The following is a 26,078-nucleotide window of genomic DNA, read 5'->3' as shown; positions in this document are numbered from 1 at the left end:
ATATATTTTATTACACAAAAAGCACTTAAAACAAATACAAAAACAATTACATTTTGCAATTGTACATTCCATGAAATAAAATAAATCTTATCAACGTAACATGGGACGCTTCAACTATTCATAAAACGAAATATTGTGTTATATTATTTCATACATTATGTAGTAGTACTTATACCATTTGTTCAATATGTCACTTAATTTATATCTTATGTCTGTTATGCGGAAGGTTTATTATACACATTAAAATTATGCCTTTTGTTGTTATACCTTTTGTTGATCATATACAGGGAGTAATCATACCTTTATAAATTATATCAAATGTTCTTATACAAAGTGAAAATAGATTATTTGTTGTTACATCTTCCATTACACAACCATTTTATTTCTATAATTATAGCATTTTACAAATATTAAGAACCAGTTACGCGGTCAACGATTTTCATCACCTGAGATGCTGTCGAAGAATATGAAAAATATGTTTCAGAGATTGTCACGGAAGAGTGGAATAAATGTTTTCAAAATTGGTTCATTCCTATGAAAAAGTGCATTAGCGCTAACAAAAAATATTTTGAGAAACAATAAATTCATTTCTGACCATTTATAATATTTTTTTCTTATTCATTTCGGACACTTATAGTGCGCCCCACGTATATAAGATCAACTGATGATTTATAATGTGTTGAACCTATAATTTACTTTCATTTTTATATTTAACAATTCATTTTCATACAAAGAAAAGCGAAATAATAATTTATAAGCCTCTTAGCAGATGTTAAAAAGCAATTTTAATAAATATATTAAATTTGTTTTCAATTAATATTTACAACTTACTTTTCAAGTTCTGTTTAGTCGATTATTGATATTCGTCTTTTATTTTTTATCTGAATAAATATACATAACACCTTGTAATAATTTTCAACCTTTACTATGCAGCAGTAGAGCGCCTTGTGGAAGAGTTCTTCCAGGGGAGTACTGCCACTTTATTTTATATAAAATGTAAGTTTGAAGGGTAAGGCCGATGAAATTACAGGCACAAGACTTTTCAACTTATGTCTCAGGGTGATGGGCGCAATGGCAGTGCCCCTCAGATCTTTGCAATGTAAAGCTCTAAATGACATTGCAACTGTTATGCATAGGCGTGTCGCTTACCATCAGGTGGACGACTTGTTCCTCCTACCACTTAGTATCATAAAAAAGTTACTTATTGCAAAACATAATAATTCTTAGCAATAAACCTAATTGGAAGAAACGTACACTTTAACTCAACATGACGTGACTATAGTAATTATTTCTCATCAATAAAACAACTCGTTACTCGGCGATTAAAAAGATTACAGTGTTGCAGACTAGTCTTACCATTTATTTCGCTACTAAGTAAGCGAACATTGCAAAGACTGAGTATATGAAATTAGCCTAATATCCAATTTTGCTTTTCTCTACTTAGCACCTGAAATCTCGCCTACCATTATGTTCATTAATAGTTCCTAGTACCTACATATAAGATCAATAAACGTACATAAAAAATCATTCACTTCGACACCACAAGGCAGTGTAATTTCATATTTGTTATAGCACCGCACTTAACTAGGGAAACCCTGTGTCACGGGTGCCATGGACACACCCATAGACAACCACAAATTACACTCAAACTCACGAGAGAAACAAATGTAGGCCATACGAATAATTTCTCCCGTCCCGAAAATCGTACGTCGGCCACAGAGGCAGCTTTATTAAAGATTTTATTAAAGAGTAAAAGAGTATTCTCACGATGTTTTTCTTATTTTTATAATACCAAGTGACGGGGCGAACAAGTCGTGCACCTGATGAGCTATACGCTTGTCCATAACAGTTGCAGTGCCACTCAGAGTTTTAAATCGCAAAGATCTGAGGGGCACTGCCACTGCGCCTGTCACCCTAAACATACGTTGACAAGTCCCATGTGCCTGTAACTTCACCAGCACCCTTACCCATCAAAACCGGAACACAGTAATGCTGACATTACTGCTTGGTGGCAGAAGTAGGTACGGTGGCAATTCTCTTCACTGGACGAACTCTTTCACAAGGAGCTCTACTGCTACTAAAAAGTGACACTTGATCTTCAAGTTCTTCAAGTGATACTATGTCAATTATGCGCATCTTCGTTGTTTGCCCTATGTATATATAATACTGGTATATTGAACTTCAATATAGGCTGATGATGATCTGAAAAGAATAGAATTCAAAAAGCTACTTTTAGAGGACACCGGACGGCATACTTCTATACAGTATGAAAGATGTCTACAACGACCAAAACTGTTTTACCCCTGAAAACCAAGCCGTCGTGCTAACACTGCAACATATCCGCCACAATTCTAGTTATATTATTCCAGCTAAAATAGAGGAAGCATATTGGCATATTTTATCTTAGAATTTATGTGCTTTGTTAGGAATACATTCCATTTTAAGTGTATAAACTTGCAGACTTCGAATTCAGTGCAGTTAGTTGTTACGCGAATAAGGATTAGAAGTCTAAGTTCGGTCTATGTTTAGATAATTACGAACTTTGAAACTACCTATACGCTGTTATAAACTTAGGTACCAAGGTGACACACGAGTAACTAAATAAAACATAATTTAATAAAAACAAACCTTTTATAAAGACAACAATTTTTGTATAATAACTTAAAGTTAGTAATTCCTGTAATAAAATTCTACTTAAACTCTACGTCGAAGACATTCAACCTACAACCAAGGTTGAAGGTATTCGATACATTGAATATAAATTGCATACGTTAAACTTTGCAATAGCATAAGTCACGACATTACATTCGCAATTGATTTCTTCCCCAATTAAATACAAAAGAGCAAATTAATCAAGTCTTTCATTAAAACGTCCGCGATCACGCCATACCCATCCAAGGTTTGATTTTAAAACAGCGAAATTTGATTTAAACCATTTTATGCCCTCGGTTCTTTGTTCGTTCCCTTATCTTTCCAATAAAAATGAATTATTGGCCAGCACTGTTCATGCCACAGAGTATATTTCAAATAGATTGTCTAATTTAAAAGTGTTCCAATACTGTTAATTTCACTGCTACTGAATTACTTTATCTATTCGATGATTTTTCTCCAACAAAGACTCGTGGATAACAATAGACTATTAAACATTCAATTTATAAAAAGAATCTGAAGTATTTTAGTGGCATTGATGGAATTATACATTATTATTAAGTAAGGTCATTAATGTAATTTACAAGAGAACACTTTCAAGACTAGAGTCACATTATAAATTCGGAGTTTTAACTAACCTAATTTTAGTTATGAAATTAACGTCAATCTTGTAAAGTTAAATTGGTTTTAGCTTTACAAACTCAAATTTCAGAACTTTGTTATGTGTATGTATTGCAAAAATGTTAAATTGGCTTTTAATCTAAAGTCAGTTTAAACACAATTGACTGAAAAATTCGAGGACCTAGATGTCTTGAAAAAAATTAACGTTAAATTTTAAAACCCTGCAGCGCTGCCATTACTTCTAGGATCATAAGCACCTTCCATTACACCATTTGAGTGCCTAACTAGTATGCCAGCAAATCCTACACATGCGCTATATGGTGGCAAAATGACCACCTTATGGCCTCTATCTTTAAGATACTTTATCGTTTTTTCATCAAATCTATCCTCTAACTTCAAAGAATCATCATTTATTCCAATGGTATTTCCATACAACCACCTTGGGTCTGAAACACTTTTCTGTAATGGTACATTTTGAATAACGTATCTATGGAAAATTGCTGCTTGTGTTTGCGGTTGACCATCACCTCCCCGTGTTCCATATATTATAACTCTCCCATCGTTCAAACGAGCAGCAGCGGGATTCAAAGTATGAAAAGGTTTCTTTCCTGGCTTTAGTGATCGTATATGGTCTTTAGCTAGTGTAAAAGAAATCCCTCTGTTATGCCACAATATACCAGTTTCGGGTATAACCACTCCACTTCCAAATGTAGAATAGGTGCTTTGAATGAAAGAAACTGAAAATCCTTTGTCATCCATTACTCCTAGCCAAACTGTATCTCCGGGTCCTACGACATTTCTCAACGATCTAGCTTTTGGACCAATATTATTAGCCATTGCAGTAATTACTTTATCAGAGAGCAAGAAATTAGGGTCAATTTTCATACAAATAGGATCACTTATGTACTCATCTCTCATGTCAAATGCCTGCTTAGTTGCTTCAACTGTGGTGTGAATAAATTCTCCCTCATTTTTGCCGTCAATGTTTAGTTTGTCCAATATACCTAAAATGGACAATGATACTAAACCTTGAGTCGGTGGTGGGACATTCAGAAGTTCTCCGTATTTATGTAATAATCTTAAAGGTCGCTTTCTTATAGGGGCATAATTAGCCAAATCTTCCTCAGTAATAGGCATACCAACTTCTTTCATTCCTTTCACAATTTTTTTTGCCAGTTTACCTCTATAAAAACTGGTTAGTCCATTTTCAACTAAGTGTTTTAATGTTTCTGCAAGTTTTTTTTGGCAAAATATCTCGCCGGTTTTAGGCATAGTGCCATTTGGTAAAAAATTTTTTTTAAATTCACTTGATAACCATCCTTCGTTTTTTACTTCTTTTAAATCAGCTTCTTGTGAAGTTGATATAGGAAAACCATGATTGGCATAATAAATGGCATCAGCTAAGAGTTTTGATATAGATTTCCTTTGATATCCACATTCTGACACATAGTCCAAAGCTTCTTGCCACCCCCCGACAGTTCCAGCAACTGTATTAGCAGCCTTGGGACCTCTTATAGGGATTTCGTCAAATCCTTCATAGAATTCTAAGTTGGCTTGACTACCGGCGACACCACAAGCTTCAATGACAAGAGGATCTCCACGAGGTGGGATAATCAGCCAGAACGAATCTCCACCTATGCTGTTCATGTGAGGATAAACGACTGCAATTGTGGCAGCAGCAGCGACAGCTGCCTCGACTGCAGTTCCCCCATCTCGAAGAACAGTCATCGCGCTCTGAGTAGCTAGTTGATGTGGCGTCACCGCCAAACCACGAGTACTAGTCACGCTAGAAGCCATATGTTGTATACTTATGCTCTGTTCGTGTGAGCAGACGTCTGCAACAAAAAATATTATTATTTTATTGCTTGAAGTAAGGGCAATGGAAGAGTCAAAGGTTTTTAATTTGAAGATGACTGTGAAAAAAATTGACAGTGCTGAATTTACAGACAATTTAGTGAAATTAACTTCATAAAATCAATATAGTTTTGATCGCATTTTATGTGCGTAATATTCGATAACATCGTGTATTCTACGACAAAATTAGGAAAAACTAATGAATTCTTTACGATCAAGTTTACCAGAGTTTATGAGCGCAACGCTAGTGAGATTGTTTTTGTGAGCCCCCACATCCTAGGAGAAAATTTATGCCCAAGGAAAATATCGTAACTAAGGATAAATAGCGCACAGCTAAAATCTGAGACACGAGCTCCCGTATAAATTTTAACGTTATAGCTTCTAAGCTATTCCGTAAATAGAGCGGGGTCGTACCAAAAATTACGCTCAAGGGAATCGAAACGCCATAAAATGCTGTCGATAATTTAGATAAAATACTTATAATAAAGATATAAGAATGACGGTAATCGATGCGCGCCGAGGGACCATGTTTGTGGTAAGGAAATTAGTATGCCGCGGTGACGTGCGCTCTGAAAAAGGTATGCAAATGTTATCATGTTTTTAACCAAAAATTGGCAGAGAGAGTTGCTTTGAAAATTGATAGGGTTATAGCAGTGGAATATCAATCAAATGTTGTTTGTTTCCGAAAAGGTACTTCTTAGAAATCCGTAGGCGTTGGCTTCGATTCAATGTTGGCGGAATGTATTACGAATCTCCGTAAATTAAAGTAGGTATATTTGGCACGCTGAGATTTAATCTTACGCTCACACTTATTTGAAGTTAAGTGAATAATATGTTTGTTGTTATAAAGTCGACAACTCTTAAGACAACAGTGTAGCCAGCAGGTCCCGTACAATAAATTGTATGATACTTTTTTGGATCCTAACCAATACAGCTTAATGAAATTACGAAATACGGAAATAACAAGCTTTTCAGTCCGCCTTTCTAAGTGAAAATCGAGACTTTATACATGTTTTATTAGTAAAACATTGTCAATGTATGACCATGAGACCAATGTATAAGCCATGACCTATATGAAAATGCACTATAGGTGTAATAAGATCACATCTGCAAAACAATAACTTTTCAGGACAATAGTTTAAAATTCGACGGACGATAATTGATCGAAAACTTTTTATGCTTAAATAAGAATTTTTATATCATCTAAGAGTCACTGCCACTGAGCCCGCCACCCTGAGACATAAATTGACAAGTCCCATGTGCCTATAATTTCAAAACCGGAACACAGTAATGGGGACATTACTGCTTGGTGGCAGCAATAGGTAAGGTGGCAGTACTTCTCTGGACGAACTCTTTCGCAAGGAGCTTTTAGCCGCTACTAAATTGAATTGATATTGATATATATCAATCACTATTCCGCTATAAATTATCCGTAGATCAACTAATAAGTTGATCTACGGATAATTTATAAACGAACTGCATTCAAGGTAACACTATTATTATGTTTAAGCATAAATTTAATTATTAATTAATTAATTATTAATTTAATTATTATAAATTTAATCATAAATATTTGATTGTGAAAAATAATATTTGATCCTTTTTTCATATTAGTCAAAATATTAGTTGCGCCCTGCAATATACAGTAAGCTAGGTTAGGTTAGTATATAAAAAAGCAGAATGAATTTGCCTGCGTTTCCAAACATGGTTTCAAGTTTTTTAATGGTCATTTGTCTAAGTTTTGAGACTCAACTAGAAATTATCAAAATTAATTTATACAAATCAAACATTAGAACAGATTAAAATATATATTTATTTAATTTGTTTTGTGTCTCAGAGCAAAAGGACCAATCATCAAAAAAGATGACCATTTAGATTGTTTTGCCTGCTGTTTTTGCAAATTTAAAATGATCATTTAAATACATGCCCTTATAAAATTTCACGTACACGTAATTTGTTTCATGATACATGAAACTTTTTATGACTTTCATGTTATGAAAGCGATTTTGATGTATGACCACGTGTGGCATTATTATACTAAAGGTACGAAATCACGTTAACAAGGTCATCATATTACCTGAATGAACATTAAAATATGAAATATAAACATTTTGCGCGAAAATTCTGCCAAATAAGCATCTATCTCATCGATACACCTGCGCTCGCTTGACGGCTAATAGAGACAGGTACATATTATCAAATGACAAAGGTTACCGTGACGCCATGTGCAACAATCGCTCCGTACCTACCTGTTTGTTTTCCTTTAATACTTAAGCTAAAATTCTAACGTGAGCATTACTTCTTCTTCTTCTTTCTTTACGATTTTGAACTGCTAATGGAACCCCAGGTACATGGGACTTTTCAACTTTATATCTAAGGGTGACGGGCGCAGTGACAGCGCCGAAATCAGAAGCAAATTTTCAGTAATAGTAGAGATGTGAAAGAGTTCGTTCAGGGAAGAACTGCCATAATAGCTATTTGTCCATCCAAACAGTAAGCATGATGTACAGCATTCCAGTTTTGAAGGGTGGTGGCGAAACTATAGGGACATGGGACTAGGTCAACTTATGTCTCAAGAGGACGTTGCAGTGCCCCTCAGATCTTTGCAATTTAAAACTCTGAGTGGCACAGCAACTTTTGTCACCAGATCTTGTTAACGCTTGTCACCAAGCACAACTTGTTGGACACGTCTCTTGATATCATATAATTATATTTTTTTTATAAAAAAAACTCACCTCAAAGGTTTGTGGCATTCCACCTATTTGCCATATTGAAATCGTTTATCGGAAAGTGAGTGAAATCCAATAAACCGGGATCTTTCCCTAATTTTCCGCCCTTAAAAGTGGATGTTTTTCAACAGAGCGACTACTGCGAGTACCCCCTTTCCAACAAAAAAAGGCCAAATTCATTCACAAAGGTCGGAGTAATCACGTAACATAAAAAAATACAATCGAATTGATAACTTCTTCCTTTTTTTAAGGTGGTTAAGGCGAGGTATTTGAACGGGAGCCTAGATTTTAGGAAGTGAGGTGTAGGGGCTGCCTCTCGCGTCCCAAAGTCTGCGCGCTTAAAATTAATATGAATAAAATAAGGACACAAGTGACATACGCCTGATGGCGACCGTCACAGCAGCGGGCGGCGCGGCGTGACGTTAAACCGTTGGGCATTTTTTAAGTTTTGGGATAAATATGAATTTAATAACTATAGGGCTTCAGTTGAAAACTAAAATTTAGCAGGTTCTCTACAATATTTAAAAAATTATATCCAAAGTTAGATATTTTTATTCCTAATCAATTCGTTTTATACTTTTATTATAGCCCGTTTTCGGGATTTTATATGATCGAGTAAAGTACGTCCCATCGTGTAACGAATTAGCGCGTTCTTTAGATAATATCCTTAGGTGTTTCGTATATTTTTTATAAGATCGTTATTTAATAGTAAATACATAAAACATTTGCTCTAGCAAAACAATTTTTCCCGCTTCTCCTCCGTTCAAAAGTTCAATGTTAACACAAAACAGCATCAAAGGGTTAGAATCTCGATCTTCACAGAATTAGGTCATAGAGACTCCTTTAACGCGATAGTCAGATCGTAAACCACCCCATGACCCTTCACGATCTCGGGCACACCCGTAAAATATGTTTTAGAGCCATACCCAGCCCGGACATATTGCCATGCGAAAGATATTTGAATAGCGTTGTAAAAGACGTCGACATCCGAATCCCAATATCCGCTACCTATACGAAAGCGAATAGTTTACATTTTGTAAGACTTTCATATTTTGATTCTATCTTAGAGAATTTGCGAAATAGAGTTGTTTTTTTTTTTTATGATACTAAATGACGGGACGAACAAGCCGTGCCGCCTGGTGGTAAGCGACACGCCTGTCCATAGCAGTTGCAATGCCACTCAGTGCGTTAAATCGCAAAGATCTGAGTGGCACCTGTCACCTTGAGACATAAATTTCAGACAATTCCCATGTGCCTGTAATTTCACCAGCACCTGTACCACGGAGGAAAAAAAATATTTCTAAAATGTCAAAATTCACACTATCATAATGTTAGGCACTATGAAATTTTGATTTGAGCTGAAGTGTGCGGCATTCCGCGAACTATTTATTGCTCTGTGACCCTTACCCATAAAAACCGGAACACAACAATGTTCAAATTGCTTGGTTGGTTGCAATTCTGCCCTGGACGAACTCTTTCACAACGAGCTCTACTACTACTTTAGTGTTCCAAATTTAAAACTGGAATTTAAAAGTACATTCGAAATTATAATACACAAAAAACGTTATTTATTAAATTTTACATAACTTTCCCATCAAAGTGCTTTTAAACAAGAAGTAACAAATTTCGTGCTATTTCATTCAAAATTGAAATGTTGAAACTTGTTATTTTTTAATTATCTATTAAAATATAACTCGCAAAGGACGACCAGACTCTGGTTCGGAGAACTGATGAAATGTAATCATAACGAATGTATATTTACTGTATTTTATCTTTTTTTATGGTATGAATAAGCTACAAAAAGGATTATCCCTATACTTGTCCCTAATCTCACGTCTATATAAAATATATTTTGTATAGATATACCATAAATAAATCCGCAGTAGGTTGACATCCCTAGCACCCCGTATTGAAAATGAAGTTTTTTGTATGCATTGATGGTTTTATGGGCAGAGCGACAAACGTATGACGGCCAATGTTTTTGTCTTTATTTTTCTCGATTTTGTTACGAAAAACACCAAGCAGGCAACACTATATTTTTCTTGCCTTTATTTTCCATTGTTTCTATTGTAACACTGTTTAAACCGAATCAACAGTGACCGGACAATGTCATTGTGATGTGAGGGATGTGTTTTATGTCGTTTAATTAATTTAACAAGTTAGTATTCACTAACCGACTTTAAAAAAAGGAGGAGATTCTCAATTCGACTGTTTTTTTTTTTATGTATGTTACGTGATAACTCATTTGTAAACCGATTTTGATTATTCTTTTTTTGTTGCAAAGAGGGTACGTCAGTATTGGTCCCATTTAAATTTCAAGAAAATATTCCACCTCTAAGATTAATAAACTAGGGAATGAATCCGGTTTCGCGCACTTTCCGGTAACCGAATTCAATAAAACTTGACAAATAGATTAGTAACTCCACGATCTTTAGAGGTCGGCCTTTTTTAGTACTCTGTATTGAGATTATGTAATGGTCTTCAGCATATCCGCTTGATATTTGCGAAAAAAACTATACATAAAATGTAGATCAAAAATTGACTTGTTTTATTGGTATGGTATGATATAGTATGTCTTACACGCCGTACGTAGCACCTTTTTCCATATTTAAACCTCCAACGTGCCAGCTAAAACACCAACGTGCAAGCTAATAAAACTAAATTTTACCGGAATACTTTTGAACTTACAGTGAACACCTGTATAAAAGTTATTTTTGAGCCCGACGACAGTTATCCACTAACTTAAATTTCGCGATTGCACTTCCAGTTACATTAAGTCCAAGTGTAGTTATTATAATCAGTAATTACGTAACATGAATATAAGTAAATATACATCGCACGACTTGAAATAGATACGTACAGCACTTGCGTCAATGGAGACAAAAGATATTTTAAAGAACGATCTTTTCTGCGCAAATATCTTTAAAATAAAAAGCTTACTAAGCTATTGCCAAAGTTTACTAAAATAAAATAAAACTTTCATAATTTTAATAGGTTTATTTCAGTAATGGTGTGTGCCTTAAGTACGTGTACAAAAAGTTATTTTTTTAAATTTAAAAGCATAAGATAAAATTTAGAATAATTTCGATTTGATAACTTACTTAAATAAACTTCACAATATTATATAATTAAATAAAAAGGAGAAAAAAAGAAGAAAATTGAAAAGAAACTAATTGAAGTTTTAAATATGGAATACAAATTATTATTGAAATTATTTCTTATTCGTACTACCATGACCATGTGGTCTTTATACTCGTAAAACCGACACGCAGGTACATAATATTAGGTATTAGATAATATTCAAACATGCAGTAAAAAATACATCACATACACATATAGAAGCCCTTTGGTTCCAATGTTAACGCTTATAATAGACTTAGAAATATTAAGTTGCTGTACTATTGAAATATTTACACTATACAACGGAAAACTTGGGCAACTTGGTCAGGCAAGTTATTACTTTTAATATTTTATTGGATGTAGTGGAATTGGTTTTGTACTTGTCTTTTATGCCCGTGAGAAATACAACTCTATTCGAACTGAGAACATTTTGTGAGATGTTATCGTTGCTTATTGGCTGAATACGATTTTTAAAATTTAATCTTCGCCAAAGAACATTCTCGTAAAATATTGAAGGTATTTTTTATTAATAGTATTATTTGTGGTATATTCAATGTGAATTTCAATGCATTTGTTTTTATTTTACTACTTCGCCGCCAGTGGCAGTATGGATAACATTCAATAATAAGTAATCTCTGAAACTTTTAGGCCAACATTTGAAACTTTATTCTCAGTGTTATTGTTATCAATTTTAAAATTTAATCAACGAATAAGTTTTCTCACTACGATATCATCATCGACAACTTACTGCTAATCCCTCTGTTGGGTATTCTCTTTGCAGGATATTTAGGTCACAGGTTTATTGGCTAGTATAAGTTCAGATTTTCTGTCACTGTTAGAGAGAGAGAGATGTTGCTACTACACACAAATGCATGTATTTGAAAATTGAAATCATAGATACATACCACCGCTGGGATCCGAACCGACTAACCCTTAATTGAGAAGCAACGGTAGCCTAGTGAGGCTGCCACGTCTTCAAATAAAAAACTATGAATATATTAGCAACACACTGTAACGTTTTTCATAGTTATGAGTTTTTAATCTCTAAATGCGGGTACACACGGCGACTTTATGATTTATAGATAATTGTATCGATGCAAACACTCTAAGAGAGACAGGAAATACGTAACGTTTATAATGATAATATACGTATTAATTAGGGCTTTTCTAAATTGACAATTTACTCTCTAAAATGACATTGAGCGTGTTACGTGTATGTCTACGGCGCCGTCCTATTGTCATCGCTCGCGCGATGATGCGGTGCAATTTCATCGTGCGACGAAACCAGTCGCGCGATTATAAATCGTGTGTCATATTATGGAGCGATGCGATCACACTCGAGTGGCTCTTAACAGAGATGCATAGTTTTTGCTGTCGGGCAATATTTATTTTATTTACGAGTTAAGTAGATATCTCTATATTATTTCTTTATAACTGCCTCTGTGGCCTAACGGTTACCATGCCGGACTGCCACGCAGAGGTCCCAGGTTCGATTCCCGGGCCGGGAGAAATATTTGTATGACCTACATTTGTTTCTCTCGTGAGTTTGGGTGTAATTTGTGGTTGTCTATATGTGTGTCCATGGCACCCGCGACACAGGGTTTCCCTAGTGCGGGGCTATGTTGAGTGTGTGTGTTGAGTGTGTGTGTTATTTCTCATAATATTGCAACGACCGTTGTAGTGACGAGTAGAGATTCAAATTTTACGTTCAGCAATAGCATAACCTTGAATTTCATACATTTAGAGTTACAACACTATTGCAATAGCATTGCGATATAATCTACAAAACAGAAAAAAGCGCGGTGAATTTCACAATCACTATTTCGTAAGTGAAAAAAGAAGATTTTTACGAATAGCGTGCGCCATTAGGACTTTCAGTACTGGTGTTTGATCGACCGATCAATACGATGTGTCGATGGTCGCGCGATAAAAACTAGATAATTTGATCGCGTCGCATGATCGCGCGACCTTCAATAGGACATTCAGTAGAACACTCCCAAGGAGCACACTTTAACGCCTTAAAACTGTTATATCTATAAACAGTCTTAATATGGTATACATTTAGATAATAGTTCTCTATAAATGGTTGTAGAAAAAAGAAATTGTTCTTATAGACTTATTTCACTCAAGTCAAATTTTAAAACCTTCTCAATACCAAACAACTTAATTAAGTATATTCTCTCTTAAGATTTACTCCTATAGTCCTTATTTTAAGTTCATTTGTAGAATAACTGATTATTTTTAGTAAAATTGTTCTATACACATCCAGTAAAGTGTATTAATACTATAAAAACTAGTGTTCTTAAGTTTATTCTAGATATATTTAATTTATAGACATTCTGTAGTGTTTGTACTTATTGACAAACACGTTATAGCGCGTCTTCAGTAGATTTTATTTAAAAAATACTACAATTAGGGTTTTTAGTCTATTTGGACTATTGAACGTTGTAAGAGTTCATGCAAAATGGATAAAGTAAAGAATATTAAAAGATCTGGTGGGAGTGGTGAACCTTGGATATTAAGTCACATCATTCGATACAATCAGCGTTGCCAATGCAAATTGTTCAAAATCCCCAAAAGTCATGGTTAAAATCCCCAAATTTGGGGAGAGCAAAGTTCATATTCCCACAAATTCCCCACATCTCGAGTTTTCATTATTTATTAGAAATACATCGCTTAAAAATATAATAAAGAATTAGGAAACTCAAAATATAATAATCTATTACGTTTGCTGTGAATGTAAACAGAATGTAAAATGTAAAACTATCTATTTAAAAAAATATCGATCTATTTATTTTAATTAGATTCAACATTAATCTGTAATCAGTCTTTGAAAAAAAAAAAATTTTTCTTTGCCTTACAAAATTAAGTAAATTGATTGTTTGTTGTGCATTTGGTGACAATAGTGTCAGTTAATGTTAGAAATAATCAATGAGTTTCGACCTATATTACGTATTACGTATAGTACAAACTGCTCGGTTTTGTTGAGTTGTTGAGGGACCGGCCTAAGCGGGAGAAAAGATCGCGAATTCAACACGCACCGACTGGTAATTTTACAATTCAGAACCAAGTGCTCTAATAATAATTATATTTAACCTACTTGTTAATAATGTGCGATGTTGAAAAACACGTCGATATAGCCCATCACAGTGTTTCTAACAGTAACGATCAAACTAGCGATGCATCAGCAATTGATAGATTAAACAAAATGATAAAATGTTAGAATCCCCACAAATTCCTCACATAACGCCAATCCCCACAAAATCCCCAATCTAGTTGAAATACCCTACAATTTGGGGAATTTCCCACAAATTGGTAACACTGGATATAATAGTCGTAATTCGCGCGCGAGCCGGTCATGGCTTTGTTTGTTGACAAATAAATAAACATTGTGAATTAATTCCGTGTTCTGAAATGATAAAAACATTTGAAATGAGCGAGTTACGAAAGCTACAGCCGAAGGACTTAAAAAAACCCAGAATACTTTTTACTAAATTTAATAAGTCAATGGTTTGACAAAATGTAAAGGAATATAAAATATCTCTAAAACTAAAACGAGATGCGACAATGTTCGATATTGGAACCAAAGTGTCTACATTCCCACGGAGTTGCGCTGTGCTGGTCTCACCATCACACGTTACGCTGATCATGCACCTCGTGCCTTTGATGTGTTGCAATCCATGCTTCGAAGTAATGTTGCAACCGCTTTGAATCATTGTGCTTAAGCCAAATTACGGGTGGCCAATCCCCACGAAATCCCCAATCTAGTTGAAATTTCCCACAATTTGGGGAATTTTCCACAAATTGGCAACGCTGGATACAATAGTCGTACTTCGCGCGCGAGCCGGTCATGGCCAGTCACGTTTGTTGACAAATAAATAAGAAGTGATAAAAACAATTGAAATGAGCGCGTAAACTACTGTACTTCAATGTTGTGTATGAGTATTGTGTGTAAAATGTGGTTGGCGTGAAGAAATAACCTCAACTTTGTAATGAAAATTATATTTCTTCCAACATAAGTTAGGCATGTCATTAAAATACTCCTTATATTTATATGATAGGGATATTTATCCACCTTTCTAGTCACATATAACACATTACATATAATTATACAGAATAACGTTTTTTTGCGACAAATTGGATTTTTTAAATTGTTTTTTTGACCTAGTGTAGTGTTTTTTTGTAAAGGTTTTGTAATACTGCCAAAAGAAAAAAATCGCTTAGAAATATTGCGTTTTGTAAACAATCATAAAAGCCTCACAGGAGTGAATATTCTTCTACAAGATCAACTACACTAAAGCAAGTAAAAATAATCTTTTCGTATTCTAAAGTGTTTCCATAGATACAGCTATAGACAAAATTCTCTCAACAGTGTTTTGAAGAAGCTTTAAATTCTTATCGCCATTTTATTTTTAAAGAATGACTATAAAGTAGCCGAGAAAAATTTCTTTTCGTTTTAAAAAGTCAATTTAAGTAGAAATTAACTTGAAGAAGCCTAGAACTTCTTGGAAATGGTTTGTTTTGTGAGTTATTTTTTCAATATTTAAGCTTTCTATAAATATTTAAAACCGAAAATCGATAACTGTATTTTTATTAAGTTTATACTTTATAAGTAAATATTTAAAATTTTGCGAGCGCATTACTTTTATGACAGGTTTTACATCACTTTTCACAATGTATTTAAAGTCGCACGTCAATTCGCGCTTTCTAACCGATTAAACACTGCGCGAAAAAGACAGAAATCTTACATCTAATTTCGCCATGTTGCAATTTTGATGTGTTTGTGTTTGATGAGTTTATATTTTGTAAGCCATTAAACTTGAAATCTATTAGTATTAAGAGAATTGCGTCTTATGTTTGTAACGCTTTAGTATTTTGGTTTTAAAAATATCATTACTAAGGAAACTATCATAGACTATAAATTATCTAAAAAACTGTTTACAATATTAAATAAAAACTGTCTACATTCTCTACAAATGGTCTTGTACCATTCTAGAAGGGTTACTTGAGAAAAAAGATAAGAATCACTCTTAACACTACCTACAGATAGTTTCTCTAAGCACTACTCTTGTGATCTACTAATAAAGTTGTGCCCATTTTTACTTTAAATTATCTAGAAACCTTCTTCAAGATATCTTGAGGAAATTTGAACTCTTAAAGTATTCAATCGAATTAAATTCTATTAGATATCTTATAGAATATATTTAGACATGGGTGTGCTGCTTGTGTATGTCGTCATCATCGCGCGAGGGATGACAATGACATGACAAAACAACAGGCGGCGCCTGCAAGTGCGGAACAAGATGCTCGCATTAACGCTGTAGTGAAAAATGTATGTACTATAAAATATTAAATTCTGAAAATTCGCGTTTCTTACTTTACCTTATTTTTAAATTTTCTCACAACGTCCTGATACTCTAGAGACCTGTACTAAAATATATTTTTCCACGAACACCACTCAACTAACACTCGATTCTAGGGACCAATTCTAGTGCGCTTCGATATCCTGACGAATTTAATATCGACAATTCCAAATGGAATTGTAAATTGTTGTTTAGCACTGTTAACAATAACCAACACACGAACTCACTCAAAAGGTTTATTTACGGAATTTACCGACTTAAGCCAGCGGCTATATACACAGCTATATAAAGCGAATTGCACAAAAGAACACAAGTACTGGTATGCTAAGACGCGACCGAGAAGACTAGATAATTGGAGCACAAAGCGACAAGCAATCACCGTCGGAGGTGGCGTGATCGGCCAGTACAGGAGCCGCGGTCGCGGTAAACAATAGTGACCGGTTTTTGTGTGCGCCGTTCCATTGCACTATTTCCGGGAACATAATACACGACAAGTTGGCACGTCAAAATAAATATAATATTAAGTCAATGATAATATGCGATAAATATGATAATAGTATTTTTATGTATTATGTGTATGTATGCATATAGTTATATTATACCTCATGTACTAGTTTACATATATTTATATTTTTTTATTTAGTGTTTATGTAATTTAATGTTTTGTAGCCCACATCGATAATGTCGTATTATAAATGTGTACACATATAATACCACAAAATTTTTAACAGCTTTAAAGTTATTACTCTCAGTATCAATAGATATACTAGGTAGAAACATTTGAAATCTTCTCACTCTTCACACGTCTCGTTTTCATCAATTATATTCAAAACGTAATCAAAATATTTGTTTAATCTTTAAATCATCAGCTTTCCAGTGTTTTGATTGATATAACGAAATATAATGAAACGTTCTATTGATTCGAGAATTCGACTGTATCTTTTTTATATGTAAGGTACGCGATTACTCCGGCTATATCTTTACGGCTATATTTTGTGAACCGATTTAGATGATTCTTTTTTTTGGGAAGACGGTACCTCAACATTGGTCCCATTTCAATTTGAAGAAAATATTCCACCTCTAAGGCTCAATTTATATTGCAGCGGATTGGATACTGACGCATTCCGCGGAAGATTTTGGTTCGTATCTAATTTGTACGTTACACAATTGATCATAAGTTTATTATGCAATGTACAATATCGTTACAAAAATTCATTTCCATTCCGTTCCGCCGCAAAATAAATTGAGCCTAAGGGTGACCAGCTAACTATGAGATGAATCCAGTTTCGCGCACTTTCTGGTAACCGATTTCAATAAAACTTGGCAAATAAATGTAATTCCACGAACTTTTGAGGTCGGTTTTTTAGTACATGTACTGAAATTAAAATATCATGATGACTTTGTAAGAAGTCAAATTTATATGAACAATTTGTCACATCCAAAGAGTTTCTATATCTGATGCAACATCCTAATGCATGTGAACGCTGTCGCTACATAATATGTCTGTGTATGTGACATTCTGAGAATACAGAAAAAACTACGATTTTCATTGAAGGTTTTTTGAAATTTCTCTTGTAACAGTTTCTCCATAGTATGAGAATCGGACCCTTGTAATATTATTCTTTCATTTCCAATTTGTTCCGGACTTTGCTACCACGTAACAAAACCTTGTATTAAAAATTATTTTTTATTGATTACTGATAACGGATACCATACAGGCATTACAATCATTTTACTATTAAAAAGTCTAAAATGTTGTTGAAAAACCAGATACAAAAGATCGGACAATAAGCAGATAGAGAAATTCGTGGCATCCGCTGGTACGTTCCATGACATAGTTGGCATAGCGTCTGACACGTTTCGAATCCGGCCGAATCGAAGGAATTTTTTCTAAGTGTTCGATCTTTCTATCAATAATTATAACATACTAGTGGATTTCAAAAATGTGAAAAATAATTGAATATGATGGTGGTTAAACATTCTGACGTTCAATGATAATTTAAACCATTTTTCTAGTTAAGACCAAGTCAAGCTTGACACTTTGTACTTTGGACCGTTCTTATCGTCAACGGCACAGAGTTGGATTTAAATCTTAAGTGTCAAGCTTGACGTGCTCTTGATTCTGTATTTACAATTTCTTAGAACTTATAAAATACAAATATTTTTTTAAATTGTTTAAATTCAAATTCATTTATATCATTGAGGCGTAGATGTTATAAGGGCGCTACAAGAACGCATTTTGAATCAATTTATTTTTATTTATCTGTATTTTCTTTCATTTTATTATACATATAACATGCATGTAACTCAAGTAACATGTCATCAATAATGAATATGAACACTATGTACTTTGCAGTTAATATTTGGACGCCAATTGCTTGCGCAACACGCAGAATTATAAGCGTAATTTTATATAACATAAACTTTATTGACCGTGTATGTTTACAAATAAGTATATCACTATATCTGTTTGCTATCATCCATAAATTTTATTACACATAAATTTATTACAAGCCTGTTCTGTCTCACATGAAAAGAAGATAGGGGTATTTTGGCATTGGTCACGTTTTTGAGCTTCATCTGGCCAGTCCTTTAAAAAGAAGTTAAAATCATCCCGCCAACGTTTGAATTGTAGGGGTTGGACAATATTAACCTGTCTCGCTCGTACACTGCGTGTTGACAGATGAGGACTAAACCTTCTGATTAATGGACTAGCCATTCTACTGATATTGACTGTCCAAGTAGGCCATAAAAACCCTAATCTGTATTTCACACTTTGTTAAGAAGTGCGCGACTGTTTAGCTTCGTATCGAGTACACATAAATATTATAAATAAATAATTATGCTTAAATAGTAATAAAAAACTCTTATAATGCGGGCGAAAAGACTGTTTGTATTTGTTCAACCAGCAGCATCGCTAAGACATGTAGGTTATAGTTTAGGATACGATGAAATTGTCGTTTTAAAACTGCTTATAAGTATAAAACTCTCTTTTTTTTCCTTACCTCGCAAGTGTGACTATGCACATCCAAACTAAGGATAAGAGCGACTACACACGAGGATTTACAAACGATACAAACGCGCGTTTGTGCAACGCGTGATTGGATAGCGACGCTAGCGGTTTATAGGCGGTTGGATCGATGCAAACCGCGTGATTGCTGCGAAGCATGAGCGCGACTGCATCAACGCAGTCGTTTATGTTCAATCATTAAAAGCATGTAGACGATTAGCGACTGCATCGCTACTGCATCGTGACTGAATGATAACAGACGCGCTGCTAAAAGCCGCCGTGATTAACCGCTGGAAGTGTAACTTATTAAATTGTTATGACCCGCTAAACACTTTCCTGGAATTCATATTCCAGAAAACTTCGGATTATTAAAATGCGCAGTCACTAACGCATTTCGTCAACGGAGGGAATCAGAAATTCCTGGTAGCACAATAGTTTCAGCGAAAAAATGTTGGAATTGGCAAAAGCTGCACGTCGAATATATTAGTTGTTTCAGTAAACAGATATGACGACGTTCAATAAAAATCAAAATATAGCCAGTTATTGAATCCACGATTTTTCAGTGTTGTGTTAGTAAACGTAACTAGTAGCCGTGTTACTACTTGCCGCATTCAATCGCGAACATTCCAACTAAAAAGTTTGGTGGTACCTTATTCTGTCGCACAGACGATAAATGGAACTCATGCTAGTGCTAGAGAAATTACAGGTACATGGGACTTGTCAACTTTTATCTCAGGGTGTCGAGCGCAGCGACAGTGTCTGTCAGATTTTTGTGATTTAAAGCTCTAAGTGGCAACTCTTAGGGGCAGGTGAGTTTTCACAAGCCACAGAATTTGTTCGTCCCGTCACTTAATAGGTATTATAAAAAGAAAGTTGTTGTTTCGGTATTGAAGGGTAAGGGTGCTGGTGAAATTACAGATACATGGATCTTGTCAAGATTACGGGTGCAGTGGCAGAGCCCTGCAGATCTTTGTGATTTAAAGCACTCAGTGGCACTGCAACTGTCATGGACAGGCATGTCGCTTGTCACCAGCCGTACGACTTGTTCGTCCTGCCTCTTGATATCATAAACAGAATGCAGTGTGGCTAGGGCGGTGATAGTATCAACACTGTGGTTGTCTATGTGTGTGTCCATGGCACCCGCGACACAGGGTTTCCCTAGTGCGGGGCTATGTTGGTTGTGAGCGTTATTATTATTATTATAACACTGCACTAGGTTCCTTCATTTTTGGATTCCACTTTTCCATTTAACATCAGGTGGAGTGGAGTGGATCTGGCTGTCACGTATAAATAAACATATTGACGATAAAGAGCGCTGGTAGCCCAGAGGGAAAACGGTTAATTCTGCATTGAGATGTGCATCCAACGTAGGGCTGTTCGTATTATCGATGATCCCAAACACACAGACGGTGTGGAGCCCCTTAGCCTACAGAGAGACGTTGGTTCTCTGTGTGTGTTCTACCGTCTTTATAATGGGGAGTGCTCTGAGGAACTTTTCGAACTGGTGCCACCGTCTCGTTTCTACCATCGCACCTCCCGCCAAAGGAGTAGAGTCCATCCCCACATCTTAGACGCCTGGCATTGTAAGACCACGCGGGCATCTCGTTCGTTTCTTCCTCGAACCTACAAGATGTGAAATGATCTTCCTCCTGAAGTATTTTCATTGCGCTATGACATGAGGTTCTTCAAAAAGCGTGTTTATATGGCTCTCAAGGGCTGGCAACGCATAAGCAGCTCATCTGATGTTCCAAATGTCCATGGGTGACGATGACCACCTCCTATCAAGTGGCTCGTCTGCTCGTTTGCCTCCTATTTTACATAAAAAAGGTCGATGTTTCGAATCCCTGCGGCAACAAGAAACGAAGCTACGCTCATTTTTAAATGAAACATCGAGATGCAATCTTCACGTTCAAGGAGTTTCGCAACCTTTGGAAATCGTGTGAAATCCACAAGGGTCAGCGTTGCGGTCTATAGTCTAAACCCTCTCCTAAGATTCCTCTATTAGCGCTAAGCTCTGCTGGGCAAGGATGGGGACGAATAATACGATGATGATGATGACGTCTGACGATGATCTAATCTTTTAAATTCAGTATGCCTAATCGCCTTCAACCAATGTCGTGTGTAGGCCTCTACCCCTTAACCGTCACACATGAAAATCAGCCTGAAGCTAAACGTGAATTTATATTTGGCTATTTTTCAAATACTAACAATCAACAAACGCACGACTTTATTACTTACATTATAAACAACAACTTATGTTCCATGACTTTTGATAAGTAATTCAGTAGACTTTTATTTTCATACAAAAATAAAGGTTTATTCCCAGTAGTTCCGTGTACTTAGTTCCACATGGAACAATTGAAACCCAAAAGTTCCATGTATGGAACTGGTGGGAATAAATTTAATGTTTTTATCTTTATTCCCACTACTTCTATACGTAGAGAAATTCCTAAAGTTGCACATCACTGAAATGGGTCGCTCTAAACAGTGATAACTTTGTGGTAACATTGGTACAGAGTACCTACTAAAAAATCGACCTCAAAAGTTCGTGGAATTACATCTATTTGCCGAGTTTTATTGCAATCGGTTACCGGAAAGTGCACGTAACCGGATTCATCCCCCCGTTTGCCACCCTTAGAGATGGAGTACTTTCTTCGGATTTAAATGAGACCACAACTGAGATACCCCTCTTTCCAACAAAAAAGAATCATCAAAATCGGTTCACAAATGCCGTGATGAGTTATCGCGTAACATACATAAAAAATACAGTCGAATTGAGAGCTTCCTCCTTTTTTGAAGCTGGTTAAAAAAAAAGCACTAGCATAAATACCCAGTCCGATGCAAAACACAGGAACGGGAGTGAGGGTAGACGCTTGCACGTTTGAACTTACTACCAAACATAGAGTTAAAAAGTAACAGATAGTATGCAGATAGCACAAAAACTTAAAAGTTTATTTTGGTAAATTTATAATAAAAAAAGTAATGGATAAAAGTTGTTGTTTATAATATAGTCCTGCGGGTTATTAGTATTTGATAAATAACCCTGTATATTATATTCACAGGCTTTCAAAATTAAAACATAATTCGAAAATATTCAGAAATGCATAGGGCTTAACTCAAAAGGTGGGGTTCACGAAAGGAGCCTCGCAATGACGTACTATTTACATCCTCTGTATGTCTGCCGCACACTAGGCAACAATGGCGAGCACGTTACGCCGATTGGCATTTCCTTTTATCATGATGGCAAACATGTCCCACACAGCATGGTGCCTACTACTAGTGACGCGGGTAGGGGTAAAAACTTACGGACCACGAAAAAAATATATAAATATAATGTATGCTATCGATAAGATAAGAAGAAGACTAAAAAAATACTTTCTTTTCTCGAGACGGGTACATGGTGCGGTACAAGTATTTTCTTAATAATATAATTAATCTGCTAAGTGAGTTCTCGAATCCCGAAAAAATCCGGGATAAAAAATGTAGTCGCATGGCAGTCTCTACTTTCTGTCTCTGTTTCCCGAAGTTTAGGTAAATAAACTCTACCTATTCCGATAACTGTAAACAACAAAGTTCGTTCCATGACTTTTAATAATTTATCAAATTTTACTTTGACACAAAAATAAATATATTTAAATAGATCGCTCTAAACGGTAATTGCTCTGTGCAAGCGCTGTTCTGTGGAAGCGCTGAGGACGCTCGCGTTTGAACTATCTTACTACCAAATACAGATCTAAAAAATGTCAGATAAGAAAAATTAAAAAGTTAATTTTTGGTAAATTGATTGTTTTTGATTAGTCATGGAATAAAAGTTGTTGTTTATGATGTTAGTAATAGTCCTGCGAGGTTGTTATCATTTTAAAAAGAAATCGGAGTATTTTCACAAAAAAAATCCAAAAAATGGGTCGCCCCTTGCGTCCCGCAATCTACGCATTGTAAATTAATGTGACTAAGAACAGGCAGAGAACATTTGACGTTGACAAGAGCCCGATGGCGAATGACGGGGCAGCGGCAGCAATTTGCAAATTTTGTGATAAACGTAAATTTACTTATAGGGCTTCAATTGAAAAACAAAATTTAGCAGATTCTCTGTAGTACTTACAGCGAAATATGTCCATATAAAAAATATGTACAAAGTTAGATGCATTGTAGACTTTTATTTAGCCTGTTTTCAGAATTTTATAATAATCGGATAAAGTACATCCTATCGTGTAACACATTATCACATTCTTTAGATGATATCCTTAAGTGTATCGTATATTTCTTGTAAGACCGCTATTTAATAGGAGATACCTAAACCATTCGATCTAACAAAACAGTTTTTTCCACTTCTCCTGTGACTCGCCTTAAGCATAATCAGCGTAATTAACATTATTAATTATTAAAAAAATTTAGGCGCTAACAACGATGTCTACGCTAAGATCACGAAAGTTAGCGAAATGCAAATGCTTTAGTTATGACACAGAGAACAGAAACGTTTTTCTAATTATACATCAATCACTGCTTGATGGTGCCTACACAACTGCTTGTCAATAACACATAAATACCCGCACTCGTACATTTCATTGTTTACCCACACACTACGTCATTATACACTGCTAACTCATATTTATATGGTTGGTTATGTTCAAAGGGAATATGGCGAATCATCATAATCTTATTATTACAGGTTGCGAACTTGAAATAGTTTATGATGGTTCAATCGCAATTCAATGTTTGTAAAACTATTCCACGAGTGTTTGTAAATAGTAGTTTATGTAACGGTTACATAATTAAAGGCATTAAAATACGAACATGTGTTTATGAAACGAGCAGACAAGCGAGTTTCATAAAAACATCTCACAAGTGTTTTAATGCCTAATTATGTACAGTTACCTAGACTGCTTTATCTACACACATATTATCAGCTCTCTATGATGTGTTTAGGAACCGTATGTTACAATCGGCATTGCGGCATTGATCAGAGCTATTAACAGTAATTATTAGTAAAATAATGCAAAAAACTTATTTCTCATGCATGTCATGCAACCGTAGTTTATATAAATTCATAGACAAACTAGAGTCGGCCCCAACTATCCTATCATTCAATATCAAGTAACGTGTGAGATCTGTCAAAATTGTTTGCTATTGACATTTTATTTCGAATAAAACTTTTCTCGACTGATATTAGAATTGACGTTTTTCAGAGATGTTCGAAATTTGAACGTAATAATAAAATCTAATTTGATGTTAGAAGCCATTGACTTACAATTATATGGACGTCGGGTCCGCGCTAAAAAGTGTCCGCACTTGTAAGGCGCTAAAATCGTATACAGAGCGCCACACTCCGCTTTAGTCTTCATTTGTTCGACTGACAGCGCGATACTGCGATGACATTACAATTTAAATTTCGTATAGGTTGACTTGGGACATTTTTTTTGTGGTTTTTGTATTAGACCCGTCGTCCATTTATTTGTAAGTCAATGTTAGAAGCCATAATAACATTTTCACAGATAAGAAATTTGTTCTAACAAACAGTTTATCTTTATGCTGGTCGTAATTTGCGGTTTTTGAACACAACAGATGGTTTATGATATGTGTGTAAATAAAACATTTATTTACTATTATCTCAACAAATTACTGTTATTATTCTACCTTCCTATTATAATATTTTACTAACGTAATAGACATTTAGTGAAATTGGGTTATAACATATGTGAAACCAGCGAAACGAGATCTAAAACCTCTTAAGCGTTTTTTTATGTAGTTTCAATTTTATTCTTAAGCAAAATCAATTTACTGACTGTGATGTTAAGAAAAACGTTTTAGCTATCGCTTCCAATGCTTTATGCAGTAATTGCATTAGTCGTAATATGGTCATTCCTCTCCTCGATCTCCTCACTCCCGTCAATACTAAAATCCTTAATAAATCTGTCTCTACCTGTGTTTTCCCCTCTGCCTGGAAAGACGCTTATGTCATTCCACTACCGAAAAAAAACAAACCAAGCACTCCTTCAGACTACCGTCCCATTTCAATTCTTACTTTCCTGTCGAAAGTCCTAGAAAAGCTTGTTCACTGTCAGTTGACTAATTTTAAACAGGAACAGCCTTTTCAATCCAATTCTGTCTGCCAGTCTGGTTTCCGCATTGGTCATAGTACGACTACTGCACTCACGAAAATCACTGATGACATCCGTTTGGGTATGGAAAATCAACAATTGACTTTGCTGACACTCCTTGGCTTCAGTAATGCCTTCAATGGTGTTGACTTTGACCTATTATTGGAAGTATTGCGTACTCTTACATTACATATCTCCAGCAGTTATTGATTGGTTTCGAAGCTATCTCTGTGGAAGTCGGCAGTGTGTACGTAATGAAATTTCTTTCTCTACGTGGTGAGATATTTCCGCCGGAGTTCCGCAGGGTGGCGTCCTTTCTCCTCTCTTATTTTCTTTGTTTATTAACTCTATCACACAATCCCTCACTTCTTCTTATCATCTTTATGCCGATGACCTCCAGATTTACACCCAACCGTCTATTCAAGACTTACCACGTGCCATTAATATTAGGGGTTAAAGTATGAAATTGCCGTTTTATTGCAATAGGTTCTTTGAATTTTCATAGAATCTTCATGGTTTGAGGTTTTCGAATGAAACTTTTTTCATATGGTTTCTGTGATTTTTTTTTTTTTTAAATTTGAAACATTTGAATATCGACTTTCAATTGTTTTTGTTATTCAATTTAGACAAGAAA

At 35.1% G+C, this 26,078-nt stretch overlaps 1 protein-coding gene across 2 annotated transcripts in view; it reads right to left on the bottom strand.

Moving 5' to 3' along the window:
- Window positions 1-2,683: 2,683 nt before the first annotated feature.
- Window positions 2,684-26,078, bottom strand: part of LOC113231806 (oxamate amidohydrolase proenzyme-like) — a 39,470-nt gene continuing 16,075 nt past the window's right edge. The window contains exons 1-2 of one of the 2 annotated variants that reach the window (XM_026466341.1): window positions 16,356-16,456; window positions 2,684-5,105 (exon numbers count right to left, since the gene is read on the bottom strand). In XM_026466341.1, the coding sequence (XP_026322126.1) occupies window positions 3,484-5,067 (1,584 nt within the window). In that variant the 5' untranslated portion in view covers window positions 5,068-5,105; window positions 16,356-16,456 and the 3' untranslated portion in view covers window positions 2,684-3,483. Of the gene's footprint in view, window positions 5,106-16,355; window positions 16,457-26,078 lie in introns of those variants that run through there. The other variant, XM_026466340.1, reaches the window with a different exon arrangement.

The sequence above is a fragment of the Hyposmocoma kahamanoa genome, unplaced genomic scaffold, assembly GCF_003589595.1.
Source record: "Hyposmocoma kahamanoa isolate Upper Pololo Valley unplaced genomic scaffold, ASM358959v1 66, whole genome shotgun sequence".
Lineage (NCBI taxonomy): Eukaryota > Metazoa > Arthropoda > Insecta > Lepidoptera > Cosmopterigidae > Hyposmocoma > Hyposmocoma kahamanoa.
Note: the sequence above shows the minus strand (reverse complement) of the source record. Positions and strands in the feature narration are given on the sequence as shown.